Source organism: Heterocephalus glaber, unplaced genomic scaffold (assembly GCF_053883595.1).
Source record: "Heterocephalus glaber isolate CG9 unplaced genomic scaffold, H.glaber_assembly_v1.0 deba00001606, whole genome shotgun sequence".
NCBI classification, from domain to species: Eukaryota; Metazoa; Chordata; class Mammalia; order Rodentia; family Bathyergidae; genus Heterocephalus; species Heterocephalus glaber.
Window position 1 is genome coordinate 31118569 of NW_028258377.1, and position 24550 is coordinate 31143118.

General features: G+C 37.7%; 1 protein-coding gene across 4 annotated transcripts in view; it reads left to right on the plus strand.

Moving 5' to 3' along the window:
• The first annotated feature begins 18838 nt into the window (after window positions 1–18838).
• Sox30 (SRY-box transcription factor 30) overlaps window positions 18839–24550 on the plus strand; it is a 53594-nt gene continuing 47882 nt past the window's right edge. For 3 of the 4 annotated variants that reach the window (XM_021240576.2, XM_021240580.2, XM_004836482.3), the window contains exons 1-3: window positions 18839–20009; window positions 21511–21750; window positions 23078–23257. In XM_021240576.2, coding sequence (XP_021096235.1) covers window positions 19022–20009; window positions 21511–21750; window positions 23078–23257 — 1408 coding nt within the window. In that variant the 5' untranslated portion in view covers window positions 18839–19021. The remainder of the gene's footprint in view (window positions 20010–21510; window positions 21751–23077; window positions 23258–24550) is intronic. The other variant, XM_021240567.2, reaches the window with a different exon arrangement.

The following is a 24550-nucleotide window of genomic DNA, read 5'->3' on the forward strand; positions in this document are numbered from 1 at the left end:
ATCAACACTGGTAATAGGATAACACCAGAAACTCTGAAATATACTTGTCCTGTAGTTTTTCTGTAGCTCAGTCTTAGGGCTTCTTATTAAGCCCTCTCAAACATGGCAGACACTACACTGAATTTGTTCTCCAACTCCAGCCTGCCATGTGGCAGGACTTCATTTCAGAGTAAAGCACCACTCTCTTTTTCCACTTTACAGTCACTGTGGGCTTTTCTTGGGACCAGCTCCATCCGTTGTTTCTCCCTGGGGCTGTCAACCTCTCTGGGATTACCTGGTGTCCAGTGAGCTAAGTCCCCCTGCCCCAAGGTTCTGGGTCAGCTTTCTAACCTGCTTCACTCTTTTTTCTGCATTGTGCTCCATTTCTCCAGCTTCTCTATGTTTTCTAATTTTCCTAAGAGCTCCCTCCCAAATCTCAGAGATCTACTCCTTTTTTAATTATTAATTGAGTGGGGTTTTTTTTAGGTGTTTTGATTCCTGGTGCTGAAGACGTTATATTTTGCTACCAGTTCCCACTCTGGGTTTTTAGTCCTCATTTGTGAACTTTATAGAAAGTCAGTCTTATTTATATTTTGACATCTGATCTCTTTAAATTAACTTTGTTTTTGAGATTCAACTGAGTTGCAATGTGTAACTGTAGTCCATTAGTCTTTGTTCCTGTGTATTATTCCATTGTTTGGCTGCACCACAGTTTATCCACTCCATGAATAGACATTTGGGTAATTTCCTTTTTGGGTTGATTACAGACAATATAGCTATGATACTCTTGATCACGTGTAGTATACATGTGCCTGAATTTATGCTGGATGGGATTTATTTTTCATGGGGAATCTGTCAGCTCCATTTTAATAGATAACATCATACCTTTCCCAAAATTATTTTTATCAATTTACATTCCCAACAACAGTGTAGGAGTGTTCCTGTTGCTCTACATTGTCACCAACAATTGGTATTGTTAGTCCTTTTAAAAATTGTGCTGCATCATCCTGGCTTAAATAATGTTGAGCAATTTTCCATATTCTTATTGGCCATGTGACTATCTTTTATGGTGAAGAACTTGTTCAAATCTCTTACCCATTTTTTCCCTTACTTTTTCTGCTTGCATACATTTGTTAAAACTCTGTCATTACTGTAATTGGAAAATGAGTATCACATATTGTTTTGATTTATGTCCAGAATGTCTCCCAAATTCCTCATGTGTTCAGAGAAGGTGCTTTTGGAAGGTGATTGGATCATCGGGGCACTGTAGCTCTCACTGTTAGGAGGTGGGGCCTTGTTAGAGGCAAGCCAGTGGGGGCAGGAGCTGGAAGGGAATATCTCCCTCCCTGCCTCCACCTTTATCTCTTTACTTCCTGGCTGCCATAACATGAGCTACTTTTCCTTTGCTTAGGCCCTTCCACCATGCTGCTCCTCAATGTCAAGTGAGAAGTCAGTGACAGAACTAGGTCTGGCTCAGAGTAACCCCCCCTTCTGTGACTTATGAAAATGTTAGAGAGAAGGAGGAGATCAAAAGCCAAAAGAGAGTTCTCCTGAGTCCTCTCCTAGATTTAGCAGTTAATATCCGGGCCCATTTGTTAAACATCTGCTCAATGCCAAGCACTGTACTAGTCTACATAGACTATCCTGTTCGTTCCGCACACTGCACCTTTTGAGGTTGGTTCTTCCACGCTGGTATAAGGTTTCTATCTCTGATGTCCGGAATATGGTTTCTATCTTTGATGTCTAGCGCTCCAGCCATTGCATCTATAGTCCAGGTAGAAAGAAGAAAAAGGAAGAGAGCAAAAGGTCATACCTATCAATTGAATCATTTCTCTTTGTGGAGTTCTTACTAAAGCTGCACAAATTCTGCTTATATGTTGTTGATCTTTTTTAACTGCAAGGCTGGTGGGGGAATAGTTCTGTTAGCTGTATGACACATGAGGAATTTGGGAGTTGTTCTAGATATAAACCAAAACGGCATGTGATACTCATTTTCCAATAACAGTAATGACACAGTTGTTTTTTTAAAAAAAAGTATGTATGCAGAAAAAGTAAGGAAAACATGGCTAAGAGACTTGAACAAGTACTTCACCATAAAAGATAGCCACATGGCCAATAAGAATATAGAAAGTTGTTCAACATTATTATCACCATGAAAGTGCATACCACAAAAGATTTGCTACACTCAAGCCAAATAGAATATTTCTATTTGGCTACATCCAACAATTTAGAGGGTTTTTTTTAAGGAAAAAAGTAAGAGAAGGATATCAGATGGGCAATGGCTTACAAAAGGTCATCACCCTAACTTAAAGGGTCTAATGGATCATCACCCTAAATGTCTTGGTGTCTTTCCCCTTTACCCTATTTACAGCCAATCTACAAAAGCACAAGAGAGAGAGAAGGGAAGAAACCAGAGATGGGTTTGGAGTCCCTGGTAAAATGTTACCCCCTTCCCTCTTTATATTTTCTTCTACCATTTCCTCCCTGGCTCTGTTTCCCAGTGCAAAGACAAGTAGTGTAGGGGTGGGGAGAGGCTTCTAGGGCAGCCCAGGAGGAGGACTTCTTCCTCACTTCCCAAGTAGAGTGGGGGAATCTGGAGACCTGCAGAGTTTTCCTGGTGTGGCTGCTGTAGAAGGGCACTGGAAGAGTCCCCAGTACATCCTGATGGTTGTGAATGTAGAGACCAGTGACTACATGACACTTGGGGGTCTCTAGTGCATCCTGCACAGGTGGATGAGAAGGAACAGTATTTTGGTGTGCCTGAAGAGAGGATAGGACTGGCAAATTGCAGTCCCTCTCAGCCTGGCACAGATAGGGGCTGGGAAAGGTAATCACACATGCCATAAGAAGAACCTCAGGAGTTAAGAGGGGGAGGCAGGAACTAGGAAGTCCTATGAGGTTATTGGGCAAGTAAAGTCAGCCCTCTGACAGAGTATGGAAAAGGGAATGCTGGTAGGTCCAAAGGGAGCTAAGGCTGCTCTTCTCCAAGGGAGCCTGAATAAAAATGAGGAATCACGGTAGTGATAAAATAACCCCATGGACAACTATGTACTTTGCCAAAGCAGGAAGAGAGAGCATTTCCTAGCCTCAAGTCCAAGCCTACATATACTGTTTCCCCTATAACCCAGCCCAGCCCTGAGTAATTAACCCTTGAAGAGAGCAGACAGTACAGAGGACCTCAGAACTAGACCCTGCCTCCCCCTCCGTTCCTTGCTGTCAGATGGGGGGCAAAGTGAAAGAGGAGATGGGAGCATCTACCCCAAGCCCTGCAGTAGTAGACCTAGTCTGTGCTAGGCAAGGTGATAGCAAAGAAGAGAAGAAATGAGGCTTAAATAGCATTGAAATCACAGATTTCAGTTGCAGAAACTGAGCTTCAAGTTATCAAAGTGATTGAAAGACAGTGGTACCTTGGTTTGCAAACTTAATTTGTTTTACCATTTTGGGGAGATGGCCTTGATCATGTTTGTCACCCAATGCCAAGTTTGCAAATGGAAGCAAAATTCTGCCAAACGTTTTTGTTTATGAGCTGAACTGTTTGCAAACACAAGCATTTGTGAACTGCAATATTACTGTATTATGGAATCTGCCCAAAATCAGCCAGGGTGATTTGACAGAGTGCCTTTGGATATACTAGTAGGAAATACAGTAGTATATATTGTTTCATATTTAAACTTAGTAAGTTAAAATGAATCAATTAACTGGTTATAATAAAAGATAACTGCTATTTATTGAGCTCTTGCATATTGCTATGTGATACTGCATAAGCTTTTTCTAGGTCATCTCTTTATCCTCAGAATGGCCCATTTTACACATGAGAAAATAAACAGAGGCTTACAGGGATTAAACATCTACATTTCTGGGCTGTGGGTGTAGCTCAATGGTGGAGTGCTTGCCTAGCATGAGTGGGCCCTGCATTCAACCCCCAGCAACACAGAAACAAAACAAAACAAACTACATTTCTAGCCGCACACTGTTTCATTAATAATTTGCATAAACCATGTCCCTGGTGCTGTGTTAAGTGTTCAAGTCATATTATCTGGATTCCCTGCTGAAAGGCATTACACTCTGGTTTTAGAGATGAATCCAATTTAGATCCTACCTACCCTAGGTGCTGACAAATGGGGAAATATACTGCAAAGGAAAAAGAGAACCCACAGAGAAAGCATGATGAGAATCCCCAGGAATGCTACTGAAGGGGAAAACTAAGTCCTAAGTTTCTTTGCAGCTCACAACACTGTTTCGTAAAATTCTGCTCACAGAGAATATCCACAGTATAACTTCTATGGAAAACATAAGAATTCCTCAAAAAATAAAAAGTACTATTACTATATGATCCAGCAATTCCACTTGTGGTTATATACACAAAAGAATTGAAAGCAGGGTCTCTAAGAGATATTTGTACATTGTGTTCATGGCAGCATTACTCACAGTAGCTAGAACAAGGAAGCAGCCCAACTGTCCATTGATGAATGGATAAAACAAACATGGGGTGATCAAAGATACAGTAACTATTTAAATTTTTTAAAACTTTTTATAGTGATAATTATAGTAATAAACTTATTATGGTAAAGACATATTGCTAAGAATGATGGGATAAGTATGTTGAAGTGAGGTAGAGTAGTTTGAGAAGGACTAATGGCAATGTGTCTTTTACTATAATTTCTTTTTTTTTTTGGTACCGGGATCAAACTCGGGACCTTGCACTTGCAAGGCAGGCACCAGAACTACTAAGCTAAATCCCTGGCCCATGTAATTTCTGTCAATTAAAAACATTACAGTCATTTTTCATCTACCTTATTGACTGGAACTGGCACTGTGTGACTTAGGGCTATTTCCCCAAATCAAAATGACCATGAAAGGTAAATGTTTTGAATTGATTCAGAACATCGGGCAGCAATGACAGCATAACTAAAGACACTCATGAAAGAGGATTTCCAGAAGCATTCCAGAAAGTGGCAAGAACTATGGAACAAGTGTGTTCGAAGCAAGGGAGAGTATTTTGAGGGGGAATTAATGACAATGTGTCTTTTACTATAATAATTTTTTTAAAAGCCCAAGCCCAACTATTCACTATATTTTATGATCATTCCATATAATACAATGGCATATCATTCAGCCTTAAAAAAGGAAGGAAATTCTGACAAATGCTACAACATGGATGAGCCTGGGGACATTATGTCATATGAAATAATCTAGTCACAAAAAAATACAGTATGACGGCACTCATATGAGATGCCTGAAAAAGTCAAATTCAAAGAGACAGAAAATAGGATGGTGTTTGCCAGAGTAGAGGGGAATGGAGGGTTGTTTTATGGATACAGAGTTTTAAAAGATGGAAAGAGTTCTGGAGATTGATCCACAATGATGTGAATGTATTTAACAATACTGAATTGTGGAGTTAAAAATGGTTAAGGTGGTATTTTTTGTTAAATATATATAATATATATATAATATATATTTCCACTATGAAAAATAAGAGATTCTGAACACAACAGATGTTTATGACCTAACTAAACAGTGACCCCTATTTTTATTAGTTTTATTACTTGGAAGATCACTTGCTTACAGCAGGCTAATGGAAAGGAAACTAATTGCCTTTGCTACGGAAGTCATATTTCACTTTGTCTTCCCTGATGCTGACTCATTTCATTTGCACTAAGAGCTGCCTTATGTAAATGAAATTCAGGATGGAACGGGGTAAGAAAAAGGAATAATTTGTCTGTAAAATCTCCTTCCCCTTTGGAAGCACTCTAATCCAATTTCTGGCTGTGAATCACGCATAAGCTTCCAGGAGTGACTGCCTACTTCTGTCGTGGTTGGAGGCAGATAAAAGCATTAGAACATACCAGGGTACACAAGGATATGACATTTAAACCATTATTGTAGAATACATTAATGATTGCAGGGCTTTGGGATAGCTGTATTTTTCTACATTTTTGAGATATTGCTCACATAGCTGAGAATGAGATTTTATTTCTAAATAGTTGTTAATTATATGTCCTTAAATGGACATGTTTAGTCAACTACTCATTGTTTTTCTCCTTAGCAGAGGTTCCAGAAGGATGTGGTACTGGAGGGCTTAAAGGAAGATGTTAGGAGAACGGAAAGGGGAAATTAGATGCACGTTTTTCCTAGTCCACTTGACCTTGTTTCATATGGTTCTATGAATTTACTCATTCACTGAACACATATTTTTAAATATCTTACTATGCATGCACAACAGGATGCAAGGATACACAAGAAAGCCATGCTGCCTGCCTAATGGGGTTAATGGTCGGTCGGGACAGATATTAAGTGAAGATTTTCCAAAGTAATTGTTGGATTACAACTGTATTAAGTGTTGTGAAGCAGGCTGTAGTGCCTGTTCTGTTTGGAAGCCTGGGATGGTCCATGAAGTTTTTCTTGAGGAAGCATTATTTAAATTGATACCTGAAAAAGTCAAAAGAAAGCTTGCATCGTAAGTTCCTGGAATCTTTGAATTTTAATGTTGAATGAACATTTTGCCAAAACATTTTTGTTGTAGTATATAAGATTTTGAAAAAATACACAGAACAGTAAGAGTTTCCATATCCTACACCAACTAATTAAATACATCTGTTGAACACCTTCAATGTGTGAGGGCTCTGGGGTGCGTACTGCCTGGGAGGATATAACTTTTCCAGCATAAGAAGTTGACAGTTTCCAAGCCACATTCTCATACATCACTTTATTTTATCCCCTCAAGAGTCTGTAGCTTAGGCAAGATGTCTTTAGTTTAAAAGAAAACCCCATGAGGGCTGGTAAGCTGATTTGCCCAGTGTTGCATGTTCTCCAGAACTAGGACTAGAACTCAGTCCTGTACACTCCAAGTCTAGGGTCCTCTCCACTCTACTTCCTTGCCCATTCATGCCTTTAAGGAACGAAGTAGATAGTTATTGTTTTTGCCTACCCAGCATCCAGTCTTCTAACTTTTCCTTTCCTCACCTGAACCACAGGCCTTAGGTGCTGATTCAGGTAGGGATAACTTCGTCTCACCTTTGCTCTAGGATAAGTGCATGGTCAAGACCATTGTGGTGTCAGTGTGCATTAGAAAAAGGTCTCCTCCCCAGGCCAATGCAGAACTGCACCAGGACAGAGGCTTTGGTAAGTGCAGCTCACTCTGGATATCAACCCCTATGTGTTTGTGCAAGGTACATACAGATTTCTGGTGGTCTTTCCAATGTCTGGAACCTGGCTAGCTCAGAGATATTTATCTGACCCAAGCCAGGCCAGTGAGATAGTCTGGCATTTTTTTAGAGAGGCTCTCTTCTCATTACAGTTGCTGCATGGGTGTTCATGTTGCCTTCAATAGGGAAGAGCCTCCTCAAGACTTGGCCTACAGAGAGATGCAAAAACAAAGTCTAATGACATTGAGAACCATGGCTAGATCCAGAGCTCTCCCTCACCCAGGTTTGTGGAGGTCAGGGGCTTTGCTTAATATTTTTCAAAGCCTTTTGAGGAGGTAGGTGTCTGTAAACTACCAGTGACCTATTAAGGTGACTTTGAACTTAGAAGTAGATTACTTCATATCTTACCTTCTCAATCTGGGTATTTTAGTATGCTTTTGGAACAGTAAGAAAAATCTCTCCCATCATCCTGTGTATTAGGTTGGAGTTGGATCAAAAGTAATCCATTATAGATGGATTGATATCATTTTGTATAATGCTAACAATTTTGATAACACTTTGTATAAACTCAGGAATGTCAGTGATATATACAAAGTGGATCTAGAGACATGTGAAGAGGTGAAGAGAACTGGAAAGCAGGCAGTAGGAGGAAAGTCATTGGAGACAAAATCAGACTTGTGGATATAAAGTACAAGCTCAGGATGGCCTTGACCTATCTACTGGTGTTTTAGGAAAGTTAACTTGGCTAAGGTGTGATGGGTAAAAGAATGAAGGAAACCTGGAGGTGTCCAGGCCAACTGAGAATCTACTTAGATATTTCACATATGCAGTGAGGGTTAAAAGGAAAAGATGAATTTAAAAACAAACCAATTTGTTGTTCATAAAATGTTTTGAGGTCTTAAATCACAAAGACTTTAATCTTTTTTTAGAAAAAGAAAGACATTTTGAAATAATATAAAGATTATTACAGACGCCGAGTTGTGTTTAATGAAGTATAAATTCTACCACATAACTGGGAGTTATTTATAGGGCTGCATATTGAGCATCCCATAATAATTTGGCCTTGAAAGGGTCATAACTAGGTAGCAGATCAATACAGGCATATATATTTGAGTTTATTTTTTTTCCTAGTGACGGGGCTGGTTAGTTGAATAAATGAATTTGAAATCTTCATGCCCATCTAAGAATGGAATGTGAAATGTGGATTTGGCTTATACTATTACTTATTCCCATGCAATGGGAATTAAAGATAGAAGGAAATCCAATAAAGAATTTGTAATTTTCTTAGGAAGAATTATTTCCTAATCTGAGTCCAATAAGATCTTTTAATTATTTTAGCAAAATGGAAAATGTACAATAAACACTACTACACTTACTCAGTTTTTATTACCTTTTCTAGCTAGTTGAGAAAACTGCTTTCTTGATATAAAAAATTTCCTCTCTAGATATTTCTGACACAGTTTTCCTGTGATTCAGAGAAACTGCTGAGGAAACATTAAATTGGGAAGAGAATTCAGAGGATTTCAGAGGCCAAACTACATCATATCTCTGACCCTGCATGCATTCACACCATTTAAGGAAATTTTTTTTTCCCTGTGTATTTTGTTTTTGAAGATCACCACTTGATAACATGTCCTTATGTAAAATATCAGCAACTTTTACTCCTTGGATTTGACTCATCTTAAATACAATCTGAATGTTTCTATCCTTTTAAAGTTACTACATTTATAAAGTATGATTCTGTAATTAGAATTTTAGGATGAATGACTGTAATGTAAATCAGAAGCTAAGCAGAATAAATGTATCTACTTAAACATAACCAAAACATTTTTACTCTGTAATCATAGTTAGGCTTTGTTTTACACGTCTGAAGATGAACAGCATCTTTTCTATTTCTACATTGAGTTTTGGTCAGATTTATCCTCATTTTTCCAGTCAATCAGGCTTGAACATTTGGAATTGTTGTCTGTGCTCTTTCCTTGTTCAATAATGGTGGCCAACAGATAGAGTGTTTATTAGGTGCTAAATTCTGTGTTCAGCCATTTACATAGAATATTTATCATTTAGTGCCATTTTCAGTATTTACTGTTATCATCCTTATTTTATAGCTGAGAAAACAGTCTTACAAAGATTTAGTGACTTACCCAAGATCACATAGTGAGTGGTAAAGCCAGGATAAGAAGCCAGGAATGTAATGGAAAATCTTATTAATCCACTTTTCTATACTGCTTCCCCAAAACATCATCATGTTGATCTATGTATTCATTTTATTGGTAATTTCTTTATTCATTCCACAAACATTTCTTATGCAGCCAGTGGAAGTCAGAGACCACAGAAGGTGCTAGGAATTAAGACAAGGTTCCTGCCCTAACAGTTTAGGGAGCCAAACATCAACAACAATGAAAAAAATCAAAGCATGATACAAATATTTTAAAGATGTCATTTTTATTCCTTTTTCTATACATTCTTTAGGCTGCAAATAATTGGTAGCATCACTAACAATAGCTTAAGGAATATGGAAATTTGCTTATATCACATAGATAAGTTTGATGTGTAGTGGCTCAATGATATTGTGATGATTGGCACATTTTTGATTCTTCTGCTGCATAAGCAAAAGCACAGTGGAGCTGTCACTCCTCAGATTCACAAAATGGTTGCCATGGTTCTAGACATCTTGTCCTCCTACTTTAGCATCTAAAGCAGAAAGGAAGGTGGTTAAGAGAAAGGAGCTTTTTTAAAAAAAATATCTGCTCTCTTTTACTAGAGATTTTTTTTTCTCCAGAATCACCCAACAGACTGCTTCTTATGCACATCTATACTAGCCCTTAATAAAGGATAACAGAACTTGGAACACTACCTTCTAAATAAAAGCAGGGTTCTGTGAGCAAGGATTAAAGAGGAATGACTAGGGAGTAGGCCATATCTACCAACAGTGTTTGCCTTACCTCTCTTCCAGTATGAGTGCCAAAATAGAGGTATATAGAAAGTGCAGTGACTACTTTAGATACAGAAGGGTTTCATTTTGCCTGTGAGAACTGGACCTGTGTCTTTAGATAATGAGATATTTAAGCTGCAGCTTTGATAGTATTTTCCACATCTGCCTCATTCTCCTTTTCTCTAATCCATGCCTCTAGCTAATGCAGAGCCATCTCATGCCTATGGTAGCTTCCTTGCTATGGACAACAGCGACCATGTGTGGTACAAGTTCAAGAAAATGTAAATGCAAGAAACCTTCTGCCATCTGTTCAAATGCTTCTTAATCAAAATAGACAACAAAGGACACATTAGGCACACTGTCGGGGTCCCAAATATTTACTCCTTTTCCAAATGCTATGCTCCCTTTTCATTCTTTTCCTTTTATTAACTGTCTTACTCTCATTTTAGGTAATACCAAAATTGAAAAGCTAGAACATTTTAAATTTTTCTGATAGCAATGAAATAGAAATTGGAGGGTACCATGTTTCAGAGACCAAAGAGTTTCACTTTTTTTTTTATTCAGTATGACAGCCATGAGTTATCCTTTGGTGTACAAAAAGTTACTCTCAAACTTAGTGGCTTAAAACAAACATAAGCTTTTATTGTTGCACACATTTTCAGGAATTCCGGAATAGCATCCCTATGTTTTTGGCTCAGGGTCTCTCATAAAGTCGTAATTAAGACGTTAGCAGTGACTTTAGTAGCTTGAAGGGTTGGCTTGGGCTAGAAGCTCTGCTTCCGATATAATTTACTTTCATGGCTGTTGCCAGTGGCTGCCATTTTCTCATGTGATCTCTTCACAGGGTGACTTTATGCATCCTAGAGGCAGGTTAAAGTAGGCGAGAAAATATGGCTTATTGGATGACGTTCAGATAACTAGATTATTATCTAAAATGAATTTGGCTCTCTATTTTTTAATGTTTGTATAAAGGAGAACCCCATATAGACTAAACAGCTAAATAAAAAAGGTAAAAATATAGAACTAATAGAAGAAATTATAGGAGAAAGTCTGAGAACTTGATGTGGGCAAAGATTTGTTAGTCAAAATTCTAAATACAAAATATAAGGTGAAAAAATGGATTTGACTACATTAAGAATTTCTGATCAGCAGAGGGTATCAGACAAATTAACAGGTAGGTCCGATTTTTATGGCCTTGTTTAAACCTCAATACTTCTTTCACAGTTCCATCTCCAAATACAAGCACCCAAAGGGTTAAGGCTCAGGAGTTTGTAACAGTCATGAAAAAGAACCAATCCTAATGCTTGCATGTTTCTGTGAAGACAGCTGAAAAACGAGAATGTATACCAAACTAACAAATTTATTCTCTCACAGTTTTGGAGACTAGTTATTTGAAATCAAAGTGTGGTAGACTGGTACCTTCTGATGGCTCTGAGGAAAAAATCTGTCTAATGCATTTTCCCTAATTTCTAGTGACTCCCAGCAATTCTTGGCATTCTTCAGCTTATAAATATATAACTCTAACCTCTGCTTTCATTTTTACGTTGTCTTCTCCTCTATATCATCTTTTTTCTTTTTCCAGTACTGAACATTGAACCAGGGCCTTTACACTGAACTACATACCCATACATTGAGCCCTTAATTTTTTTTTAAATTTTGAGACAGTATCTAAGTTTCTAGGTTGCTCAGTCTGCTGTTGAACATGCAGGCCTTCTGTCTCAGCCTCCCAGAGTGCTGAGACTTGAAGAACAGTGACAAGGATTCCAGTACATATACAGGGGAGTTCCAGAAGGAGAAGGAAAAAAGTATGAGTGAAAAATATATTTGAAGAAATCATGGCTGAAACTTTCTAAATTTGATTTTTAAAAAACCCAAGCAAACAAAAGAACATTTTATGTATCCAAGAACCTCAACAAATTCTAAGGATAAGCATCATGAGAATCACACATAGATACATCAAAATTAAACTGTTGAAAGCCAAAAACAGAGAAAATTCTGAAGACTTGAGAGAAAAATGGCTCATCATGTATGTGAGAAATATAATTATGATTCCTAGCTGACTTCTCAGAAACAAATAATCTATTAAGGTGCTAAAAAAAGAACACATCACCATGAATTCTATATCCAGTGAAACTAGCCTTTTACAGACAAAAGCCTTTTACAGACATATTTGCAAATGAACAAAAACTGAGAGAATTTGTTGCTAGCAGACTTCTATTCCAAGAAATACTAATGAAAGTGACACTGGATAATAATTTGGATATGCAAGAAAGAACATGGAGAATAATAAATATTTGGCTAAATTAAAAGATCATGGATTTTTCTCTCTTTTCTTAATTTCTCCAAACCAAGATTGTTCAAAGTAGTATTTTTCTATTATTTGTTTTATTACTTTTATAGGTATAATATACAATGTATAACAATAAAAGCATAAAGGAAGGAGGTGAAAATGGAGTTTTACTGGTAGAATATACCTATACTGTATTTGACAAGAATTAGGTCAGAAGTAACCTGAAGAAGACGATGATAGGTGAAGGATACATGTACATGCATATATGTGCATATACAACAAAAGCCCAAAAAGCAACTGAAGAGTTTAAATGGTGCACTAAAAAAAACTGTGTGTATTAGTCAGGTTTCGCATTGCTGAGGCAAAAATACACAACACCTACAACTGAAAGAAGGAGTTTAATTTGGCTCCCAGTTTCAAGGAATTCAGACCATTGTCAACTCTTCCAAGGCAGTAACTTCATGGTGGAAGGGCATGATGGAAGAAAGCTGCTCAGTTCACGGTGGCTGGGAAGCAGACCAAGGAAACAGTGCCAGAGAGTAAGGGGCGAGGGACCATACATATGTAATATCCAAAGTCATGCAGTATTATTTACCTAGTCACATCCAGGAGCATGCTTTACTAATCTACTAGATGCTTCTTCATCCAATCACGTTTACAAATCAGGATTAAGGGTCACAATGTACATTTAAAAAGTGAGACATAAATCCAAATATATCAATATCTACATTCAAATTTACTGGACTAAAAGGTCAAATCAATGGGCAAAAATCATCAGATGGGAACAGAAGTATATTTTGTGTATAGAAGAAACAATTTATATTTGAAGTACAATATATTGAAAGTAATAGGATGGGAAAAGAAAAATACAAGAAGCAAACAGGTAACCATAAGAGATCTGGAAGGCTATATTAAAATATCAATAAATATCTACAAGAAATATCACTAGTGACTAAGAGGAACATTTTATAATGCTAAAAGAGTTAATTTATAACAAAGATACACCAATTATAGATATACTTGCACAAAACCAGAGGGCCACAAAATACCTGAAGCACAACTGACAGTATGGAAAGGAGCTGCACTATTCAGGAATTATAATCGTACATTTCAATATTTTTTCTCACTAATCAATAAATGACTGGACAGTAAATCACAAAGGATATAGAACACTTGAGCAATAGTACCAATCAACTGGAACATTCCACCCAACAATAGTAAGAATATACATTCTTTTGAAGTACAAATGAGCATTTTTCAGAATCAGCCATATGTAAGGTCATATTATATTTACATGGTGTGCTTGAAATATACAATGTTTAAACTTTAAAAACTTTTTACAGTAAAAGACACATTATCATTAATCCTCTTCAAAATACTCCCAACTCCCCCACCCCACGCCTCTTCCAACACACTTACTGCTTTCATGAGTGGCTTTACAAGTCATGATCCAAAATACAGTGAATGCTGATGCTGGGTGAAATCCAGTGGAAAGGCAGCCTTGTAAAAACATTCTGGTGTGTTCTCATCCTTTGTATTCACTGGATCTGGCACCATGAGACTTCTGGCTCCTCCCAAAAGTCAAAATGATCATGAAAGGTAAATATTTTGAACTTTGAGGGAGCCATACAGCACAACAAAAAAACACTCATGAAAGAGGACTTTCAGGACTGCTTCAGAAAGGGACAAGAACTATGGGATGGATGTGTGTTTGAAGTAAGGGGAATATTTTGAGAGGGATTTGAAAATTTAAACTGCCACGGTATCTGATGATCACACCTCATAACACAAGTAATGGAATGTAGGTTTAACAATACATAGACAGAAATTAATGGTCTTAAATAATGAAAAGAAAGATTTAGAATCAATATCTAAGAAGAAATAATAAATAAGTTTGAACCTTAAGAAACTAGAAAAAGATGAGGTAAAGAAAACAGAGTCATGGGAATAATAAAAGGCCACAGCAGAAACCAATACAAAGAAAACAATAAAAAATAAAACTGAAAAAGTCAACAGAACCTAGATTTCTTTCTTTCTTTCTTTCTTTTTTTTTTTTTTTGGTACCGGGGATCGAACTCGGGTCCTTGCTCTGAGCAGCAGGCGGCGAAACCACTGAGCTAAATCCCCGGCAGAACCTAGATTTTTTGATCTTTGAAAAGATATAAAAAACTGATAAAATTTTAGCAAGATAATTATGGAAAAAGGAGAGAGAATAGTAAAGTTACCAGAAATAGGAATGAAAGAGAATACTAACAATTTTACAATGTACATGAGATGGCCAAATTCTTACACAGAAGTGATAAAAGCTGATTCAAGAAGAAATACAAAATTTGAATAGATCTACATAAAGTAAAAGCATTAAATTATTTAATTAAAATCCCCAAACTAAAAAAAAAAAAGAAAGATAAAAACAAAAACTTAGGCCTACATGGCTTTACCAGTAAATTCTATCAACATTTAAGGAATTAATAATATCAATCCAAAATAGGCCTTTTCAAATGGAAAATAAAAGGGAACACTTTCCATTTCATTTTACCCTGATGCCAAGATTTAGATAACGATATCACAAGAAAACTGTAGATCAATACTTTTCATGAATATAAATGCTAAAATTCTTAAGAGGAAGTTGGATTTAGTAATGTATAAAATGAATTGTACATTATGACTAAGAGGGTTTTTTTCTTTTTATAAGAATGCAGGTTAGCTTAACATCTGAATATCAATTAATGTGATACATTTATTAATAGAATAAAGCAGGGGCCTGAAAATAATACTCCTAGGCCAAGTCTGGAATACTTTTTTGCTTTTATAAATAAAGTTTTATTGGAACATAGTCAAACCTATTCATTTATATACTATTATTGCTTTCATGCTACAAATGCCAAATTGAATGCAACAGAGATCGTATGGCTCACAAAGTAAAAATGTATTTATTATATAGCTATTCCTGAAAAATTTTGATCCCTATAAAGGAGAAATCCATAAGATTATCTCAATAGAAGTAGAAAATTCATTTGATAAAATCAAACAAAGCTATCAATAAACCAAGAATAGATGGAAATTTCCTTAATTTGATGAAAGGCAGCTATAAACCTACAACTAACAAGAAGTTAAAGGTGAATGACTGAATTGTTTCTCACAAAGATTGGGGTCAAGGCAAGGACGTCCACTTTCATGACTTCTACTCAACATTAGACTGGAGGTTTCAGCAGTGCAGTAAGAGAAGAAAATAAGAATACAAAAATCAGCAAGCAACCAAGTAGAAATGAAATTAGGAAAACAATTATATTTGGAGTAGCACCAAAAGAATAAATTACTCAGGAATAAATTTAATGAAAATAATGTAGAACTGTACACTGAAAATTACCAAACACTGCCAACAATCTAAAAATCTAAATAAATGGAGACATGTCCCACCTTTGCAAATTAGAAATTTAATATGATTAAAATGTCAATTTTCTCGAAATTGATCCATAGATTCAATGCATTTCCTACCTAAATAACAGGAGATTCTTGAAATTGGTAAGATAATCCTAGGGTTTATATTTTAAATTAGAAGGACCAAAATAACCAATGTAGTTTCGAAAAGGACAAAGTTCAAGGACTTATATAACCCAATTTAAAAATTAACCATAAAGCTATAGCAATCAAGACTTTGGTACTGGCATAAGAATAAACATATAGAATGAAGGGACAGCATAGAGAGTTCAGAAATAAACCCCTCAATACACGGTTGACTTTCAACAATTCAAATTGGAAAAAAAAATTTTGGATATAAACTAAAGTCTTGCCCCAAATCAACACTAACTTGACTTCGTCTTTTTTTGTCCAACCTTGCACACACCTATCTCTTTTATTTATACCTTAGTTCGGTGGTTCTCAATGCTGCAGGGACTGATCCTATCAGAGCATTTGCTAGGTTCAAACTATTTTCATAATAAATGAGGCAATATATGTACTTCTGACTCAGTAATTCATGAGTACACCACGAAGTTTTACAGAGCCTACAGGACACGTGAGTCACAGATTGAATGCAGAAGCAGATATGAGAATCCAGCTGGTTTTTTTCAAACCAAACATTAGCTTCATAATGCAGCTCTTCTAATTATGCCAATTTTATCATTTTAGTACTGAGGATATAACTCTGGAGGAGGGGTGTTGTACCATTTAGCTACATGCCTGGCCCTTCTTTATTTTATTTTTTAATTTTTGAGACAGGATCTTGTAAGCTGCCCAGGGTTACCCTTAAATTTGTGATCCTCCCACCTCAGCCTCCTGAGTAGCATGAGATTACAGTCTTATGTCACCAAACCCCACAAACACAATATTTTCTCCCTTTAAAATGTGTTAACACATAATGGGTTTATTATTATATACATATATATATATATATTTTTTTTTTTTGGTGAAAATGGCGAAGTCATTTTTATTTCAGTACTTGACAAATATATTTTTTATTATATTTTAAATGAGTTGCTGGGTAAATCTTTTTAAAATTTCAGTTATTTATGATACATTAAGTATTGATAGATAAAACACAAACACTAAAGCTCTTTGGGATCTTCAATGGTTTTTATGGGTGTAAAGGGTTCCTGAGATTAAAAACTTTGTGAACAACTGTCCTTGTCTACCTGCTAAGCCTGACTTTCTATTCACCACACTTGACAACAGAGGATTAGAAGGATGATTGGATTTGGTTTTCACTCCATTTCAAGATAACTCTATAGCTCTTAGAATGTCATTTAGAAATATAACAAATGTTAATACAGGATCTGTCTTTTTCTTGGTGATATATGGCAGAAATAAATACAATTGTAGTAAAATGAAATGCATGAACTTGGAGAAGACTTGTAATAGTGCCCAGTATAAGACAAAGCCTGTAGTATAGGAAGTGACAAGTACTATTTTATTTGACTATGACATTCTTTTTCATTCAGCAAGTATTAACTGAATGTTTACTGTGTGCTAAGCTTCATGGTTGGCACTGGGAATTCAATGATGAACAAAATACAAGAAGTTCTGCCCTAGGTTAGTTTACAGTCAAGTAGAATACTCATATATAGAAATATGGAATTAAAACTGTGGTAATCGCTTCTCTTCATCACTTCTCTGATGCTGGGACAAAATACCCAGCACTCACAACTTAAGGAACAAAAGGTTTATATTGGCTCAGAGGTTTTAGATGATTCAGTTTATAGTCGGCTGGCTGCAAGACAGAAATGGCATGGTGGGAGAGTCTGGTGAAAGGAAAGCTGTGGACATCATCGTGGCCTAAAAGGAGAGAGAGAAGGGACCAGCCAGGGAGGGAGATACACCCTTCCTAGTCCCATCCCCAACCACTGCCTCTTCTAACCAGACCCCACCTTCTCGGCACATTCAGTTCTGAACTTTTCCGTGAATTACACCCGAGAAGTACAGTACCCCCATGATCCAATCACCTTCACCTCTGAACTCATGAGCCTTTGGGGATACATTCTAGATCTAAACCATAATAGCAATTTAAACAGTGATGGAGGGATGAGTACATAAGGGATATTCATCATGATTTGCAGAAATAGAGAAGGTTTCTCTCAAGTTCCGGGTACTGCAGTTTCAAAAATGAGCAGGGATTGAGGAGACACAAATAGGAGTCTGAACATGTGGTAAGCAGGAATCATATGGGAGCCAATGTGGCTAAAGTACACAGGGAAAATTCATAGTGTGATGAATACTAAAGAGCCCAAGCCAGGGGATTCACAAGTCTTGCCAAGGATTTTAGATCTTTATCACATGGTTAGTGGAGAGTCATGGATACAGGAAATGGTGTGCCAAGACTAGGATTTTATTTCTAAAAGATTACTGGTAGTAGGAGTGTTAGTGTAACAAGGACAAAAAGCAAGGAGACAGGACGGTGATGGCAGGTTCCAGGTGAAAGATGATGAAAGCTTGGACATAGAAATGGCGGTGAAGCCCCAAAGAAATGGATGAATTTGGGATACATTTTGCAAGTAGGGCCTATAAGACCTGGTGATTAAAGATTAACTGGCACAGTAATTCACTGACCAGGTCAAATACCCTTCCTAGATCAACTAATGAAGTTATTGAAAAGTTGGAAAATCTCCCCCACTCTTTGACAATGATCCAAAACGCCCGGGTGAGGATCAGAGCCATTCGTGTATGCTGGACTCACTCTTGTGTACAGGCCTCCTCGCAAAGCACACGCACAAGGCCGTTTCCCGGCCCCCACAAGAAACGTGTGACATTATCCCTAGAGGTCAGTGGTGCAGAACAGCACTGGTTCCTGGGCAACGCCATTGTTGGCTCTCCGGATGGCGGAAGGGTAACTAAGGACAACTGCTGGGAGAGAACTCCGGAAGAACGGGACACTCGGGGAAAATGGGGAACACGTGCTGTTCCCCCGGCTATCGCTGGTGATTCGAGGCTTCAGCTCTAGGCGAGAGAGGAGGCCGGGAAGAGCCGAAAAACGCGCCCATGATTGGCTGGCCAGAGGCACTGAGACCCTCATGATTGGGCCGGCTGAGTCGCAGGGCGCATTTTTGAACCGCGTAGGGTTCTGGGTAACAGAGGCCTCGGAAGGGTCTTAACCGAAAAGGGGAAGGGGGAGGGGGTCGCGAACAAACGGCTGAGCTCACAATCCCGGCCACTACCAGGCTGAAACGTCCCCCTCCCCCTATGGAGACAGCCAGGCCTGAGCCACCGCCTCAGCCACCGCCTCAGCCGCGCCAACTGCCGCGGGCGACGCCTCTGCGCCCTTTGCGCCCCGCTCCACCCTTGCTGCTGGTAGAGGGGATAACCTTTCGGGCAGGGGCCTCCGATCCCTTGCCATCGCTGCCTGCCCCGTTCGCGGCCGCCCTGGCCTCGTCCTGTGGGGAGGCTCCGGCGTCGGGCATACAGCCCAGGACGCGGCGGCTGCTTCAGGTGAAGCCGGAGCAAGTGTTGCTGCTGCCCCAGGGGCCACTACTGTCTCAGGTCCAGGACGAGGGCCCCGCCGCCCCTCCCGCGCAGGCTCAGGCGCGGCTGCTGCAGCTGAGACCCGAGCTGCTGCTGTTGCCACCGCCCATGTCGGAAGGCGCCCACTACAGGCCCAAGCTGCTCCCAGTGCAGCCCCAGGAGCCACAGGTCAAGGCCCAGAAGGCAGAGCTGGGCCCCGGCTTGGACCCGTCGGTGGGACCTCGGAGGGCCGTCGAGGCTGGTCCTCGAACCTCCAGGGCAGCCAAGGTGGACAGCTCCGGGCCGGCCCTCTATAGCCACAGAGGGGATGAGAAGAAGGGCAAGCTGGGGGCAGAGGAGGTCATGAGGGATGCGGCGACGGGCCCCGAGGGCAAAAGTGTGGCCGCTGTCGGGGACAGAGCCATCAAAGCCGAGGATCCTGAAGGACTCCGTGAGGACTGCAGGCAGAGGACGGAGCCTGCGTCCAATGGCCCGGTCCATGGCAACAGCGCCTTTGGGCTGCAACAGCAAGACCTCAGGATCCCTTTGACCCTCCACTCCGTGCCCCCGGGGACCAGGATCCAGTTTCAGGGACCTCCATCTTCAGATCTGATACGGTTGGCCAAGGTCCCCCTGACACCAGTGCCTATTAAAATGCAATCCTTACTGGAACCATCTGTAAAAATTGAAACCAAAGATGTCCCACTCACCGTGCTTCCGTCAGACGCAGGTATGCAGGGGAATCTGGTTTTCAAAACTTCATCTTTGTTGCCCCATAGCAGACATGTCAACAATTCAGAAGCCTAAAGCAGAAAAATAAAATCAAAGAACTGATTCTTAGTCTGCACAGGTATCCCTTCTGATTGACTTGTACATATTTCAATAAAATGGACTAACACATTCAAGATTTTCACAAGGACAAGTAAGCAATGAGATTTCGATAACTAATGTTTATACACAAATATTCTTGCTAGGCAACACAAAGCCCTCAATTTGTATGTTACAACAATCAACATTGAAATATTCAATACTTTTATGTGTATAAAAAATACAAGGAAAAATGGTGTTTAATAAAAAAGGTTATTAAACAAGGAAGTTTATACCGAGTATAGAGATTATGTTTTTAGAAAATGAACTAACTTTTTCTAGGAGAAAAATCCGTAGTTAAATGTAACATTTTCTATTCTAAAATCTTAAGGACTTAGAAATATTGATTGAAAATGAAGATATTGTAGAATAAGCTAGAATTGTTTTAAAATGACTACAGTTATAACTGTAACAACTACAAGTAAACATGTCTTTCCAATATTTCCAATATATAGTTAGCGAATTTTTTAAGATTTAGTTCAGACAGAAGACTGTCAATAAATGTCTTTGAGAGTTACATTAATATTCAGTTCATAGTTTCATTCACTTCTATGCTTTTTTCTTCACTGATTCTTCTTACCCCTTTAGGTTTTTCCTTCAGCAGTTTTTAGGTGTCTTCATTTTCTAATGGAAATAATGGGATAGCTTTCTTTACACTAAGTATTTTACCTTTTATATATTTAAAGTTTTTTAATAAATCAAGTAACTCTAAGAGAAACTATAAGAAGTTTGTAGATAGTATTTTATATACTACATAGAGATGTAAATTTAGCCAACTTTATTGTAATTTCACCTGGCTCTTTGAATCTCAGTTACTTTTATTATTTTTCTCTATCTCCCAAGACATGGGATTGCTCCTGAGGGCTGACTGACAGGCACTTCACAATACTGAAATATAGCTAATATAGTATTATAATAAATATTTTTGCTTTAAATGACACTTCAAGATCGTGTAAATAAGTCTCTTTAAATATGTAGGTAACACCTAACTTAGTGCTAGGATTATAGTCATGAATAAGTCATAGTTCCTACCCCCTAATGCTAGACTATTTTTAGTGGGAAAATGTTTGCCATTTGTTAGACATATTAATGGAGCTCAGTGAAATAATAAGCTAACCATTTACTATGTCTTCAAAATGATTCCACAGTATCTTCAACAATATTTTCTTTGAGGAAAAGAGTCTTTATAGACTATATATTAGAATGCTGAGTTCAGAGATTATAAGGAATTCTGGGATATTGAAAGTTCTTCGTTATAATGAAGTGTGTTTTCTTTAGATACTTAAATAGTAAGTATAGATGAAGGTGCACTTCACTTTAACATTGTGTGTGTCCCATGAAGTCTCTTAATTTTTGTCTTTTAGGAATACCAGATACTCCCTTCAGTAAGGACAGAAATGGTCATGTGAAGCGACCCATGAATGCATTTATGGTTTGGGCGAGGATCCACCGGCCAGCACTAGCCAAAGCTAACCCGGCCGCCAACAATGCAGAAATCAGTGTCCAGCTTGGGTTAGAGTGGAACAAACTTAGTGAAGAGCAAAAAAAACCTTATTATGATGAAGCACAAAAGATTAAAGAAAAGCACAGAGAGGAATTTCCTGGTAATCAATGAAATGAACAAAGGCTCTTTTATATCTCTTTTAAATTTATTAATAAAGATTGTTAGGATGAGACTGAAAAATAAAAATATGTAATTTTTCCCCTAATCTGCTATGTTCAAGAAAGAGAATAATGGCTAATACTACGGTAATGCTTGAGACCAGGCCTAAGTTTCCTTAAAACCAAGGAGGGGGATATTTGATTTTATACTTACAAATGCAAACCAGAGACATACAGTTTTATTTTATTTTTTATTAAATATATAGATACTATAGATGTAAATTTAAGGAAGGTAAATATCTAGAATTCTAGGGTATAATTTTGCAAATATACTAGAAATATTAAAATCAGGGCAACAGAAAAAAATGTGCAGCAACACTTATGAGAATCCAGGGATTAACACTATGTTCCATTTTAATATCATGATTATCAGAACATAGATTTTTCCCACTATAATATGTAGCTTGAAATGACTGATTCCTGTCCATCAGTAAAGTAATTGAGATTAAGCATAGGAAAATGGATAGTGTATAGCGAACATAACTATGCAAGGTGGGAAGAGAATTTCTGAAATATGAGCAGAGAGGTTTTAGGAAGAAGATCAGAGGTTGCAACTGCAGGGAACCAAAGATTCTTTCTGGCTACAACTGCCAAAACTTCCTTCTTCCAACTTTGGAAGGAAATTGAGTTATTTGATATGATTTTGAAGATAGCCAAATCTGCAAGAGTGACTCTTCCTGAACTAGGCATAAAAATAAGTGACTGGTTATTACTATTACATTGTAAGATATAGACAATTGTATCTTATAGAAAGGAAGCAGGAGGTGATGAATAATGTCTTAGTAGGGTATTGTTTTATAAGTGGAGGAAAAGCATTTGGATTCAACCTAAATGGCTTTGATGTAGATTGTACTCCATATTGAGTGTGTGTCACTGGATTAAGACATTTGACCTTTTAATTATGGGTTACAAAATTGGCCACCAGTTAGTTGCTGTATAGGTATATATCTTACCAGTGGAAGAGTCATTCACATAAGTAGTATCAGAGAGCCGGAAAATCTTTTTTTTTTTTTTTTTGAGCCAGGATCTCTCTATGAAGTTCAAGTTGCCCTTGAACTCACCTTGTAGCCTAGGCTGGCTTTGAACTCTTGGCAATCCTTTTGCCTCAGCCTCCTGAGTGCTGGGATTACAGGTGTTCACCATCATACCTGGTGTAAAAAATCTACTTTAGACAACAACCTACTTTTTAAAAACTTTGAAGTGTTTTGTATTTTAATGCCAAGTTGAGGCTATACATTTATATTAAAAATAGTCTATCTTCTTCTATAGGTTGGGTTTATCAGCCTCGTGCAGGGAAGCGAAAACGCTTCCCGCTAAATGTTTCCAGTGTATTTTCTGGTACCACACAGAATATTATCTCTACAAATTCTACAAAAATTTATCCTTATCATTCACCTACCTACTCTGTGGTAATTCCCAGCCTACAGAACACCGTCACTCATCCAGTTGGTGAGTTGGTTGTATTATAGATTACTTTTTTTAAATAGTGGTGTGAAAAATTTTACCTCTTAAATTGAAATTTAATTTCGTTAGACTTAGAATTTGAGCATCAATATTAAGTGGGAAAATCAAGAAGAGCAAAAGTGAGAACATTAAATAGAAGAAGGGAAATTTTCAGTCAACATCAAAGCACTTATTTTGTCAGAGTAGCAAATCCAGACCTTTTAAGCAAGTCAGGATGAGTCCCTAGATTAGTCAGATAATGCTGGAAATGACTGAGGTAATTCAATAGGAAATAGGAGTGACTTTTTACTCTCAGAATAAAAGAATGGCTTGCTAATGGGGTATGAAGCATCCATCCTATCCTGGAATTTAGTAAATACTGATCATTTTGTCACTGTTATAAAGAAACAATGGAAGTAATCCATTTTCTGCCAAATACTGTTTTGTTCATGCTATTCTCTCTAAATTTCTTCATTATCACTTCTTTACAACATTCCTGTCTTGATTGTAGGAACCCCAAATTAAGTAGCTTGTATCTTAATAGCCTACTGTAGTACTATCATTGGTTTGTTCTTTCAGAAACTATTTTAATCACCTCTTAGGGAGAGCTTTATTCATTTATTACTTGCTATCACTTGTCTTAAAACTACTTAAGATAAATCTTCTTAAAACAGCTCTTTGTAATGTCTATCTCCTCAGAGCCTCCTGAAAATAAAGCCTCTACAAACAGATTTAGATACCTTGAAAATTGAATTATTAGAATCATGCATTTTAAATTTTAAAAAATGTATGATTTTAGCAATCAGAATCAAAGCCACATTCAAGATGTCTAGTCTTAAAAGAAAGAGGGAGAAAGTTAATACTGTAGCCTTGTTTCCCAATGCAGTCAGGGGCTCTTACCCATCACTATTTGGTAGTATTGCCTTTAATCCTGTATTTCAAAGTAGGGTTACTTATGTCTTTACTTACCTTGTTTTTATGCTGATATTTATGACTTTTATTGTCATAATACTCATTCTTTTTATCCCTTTTTCTTGACTTCACTTACATCTGCCTCTCACATGTTTTCTCAGGAATAGATTTATCCATGTTCTTATTAGAGATCTTATACTATTATTAATTTTACACCTTCTGAGAGAAGATATAGGGTGAGTAGAAACTGCAAATCTTTCTTCTGATGTTGATAGGCTTCTTACATCCAGGTTATTGTATTTAAGGAATTATAGGAAGCATTTTAGAACCATACACAGTAGTAACCAAGGATAATATAATGATTATTATTATTTGATGATACTCTTT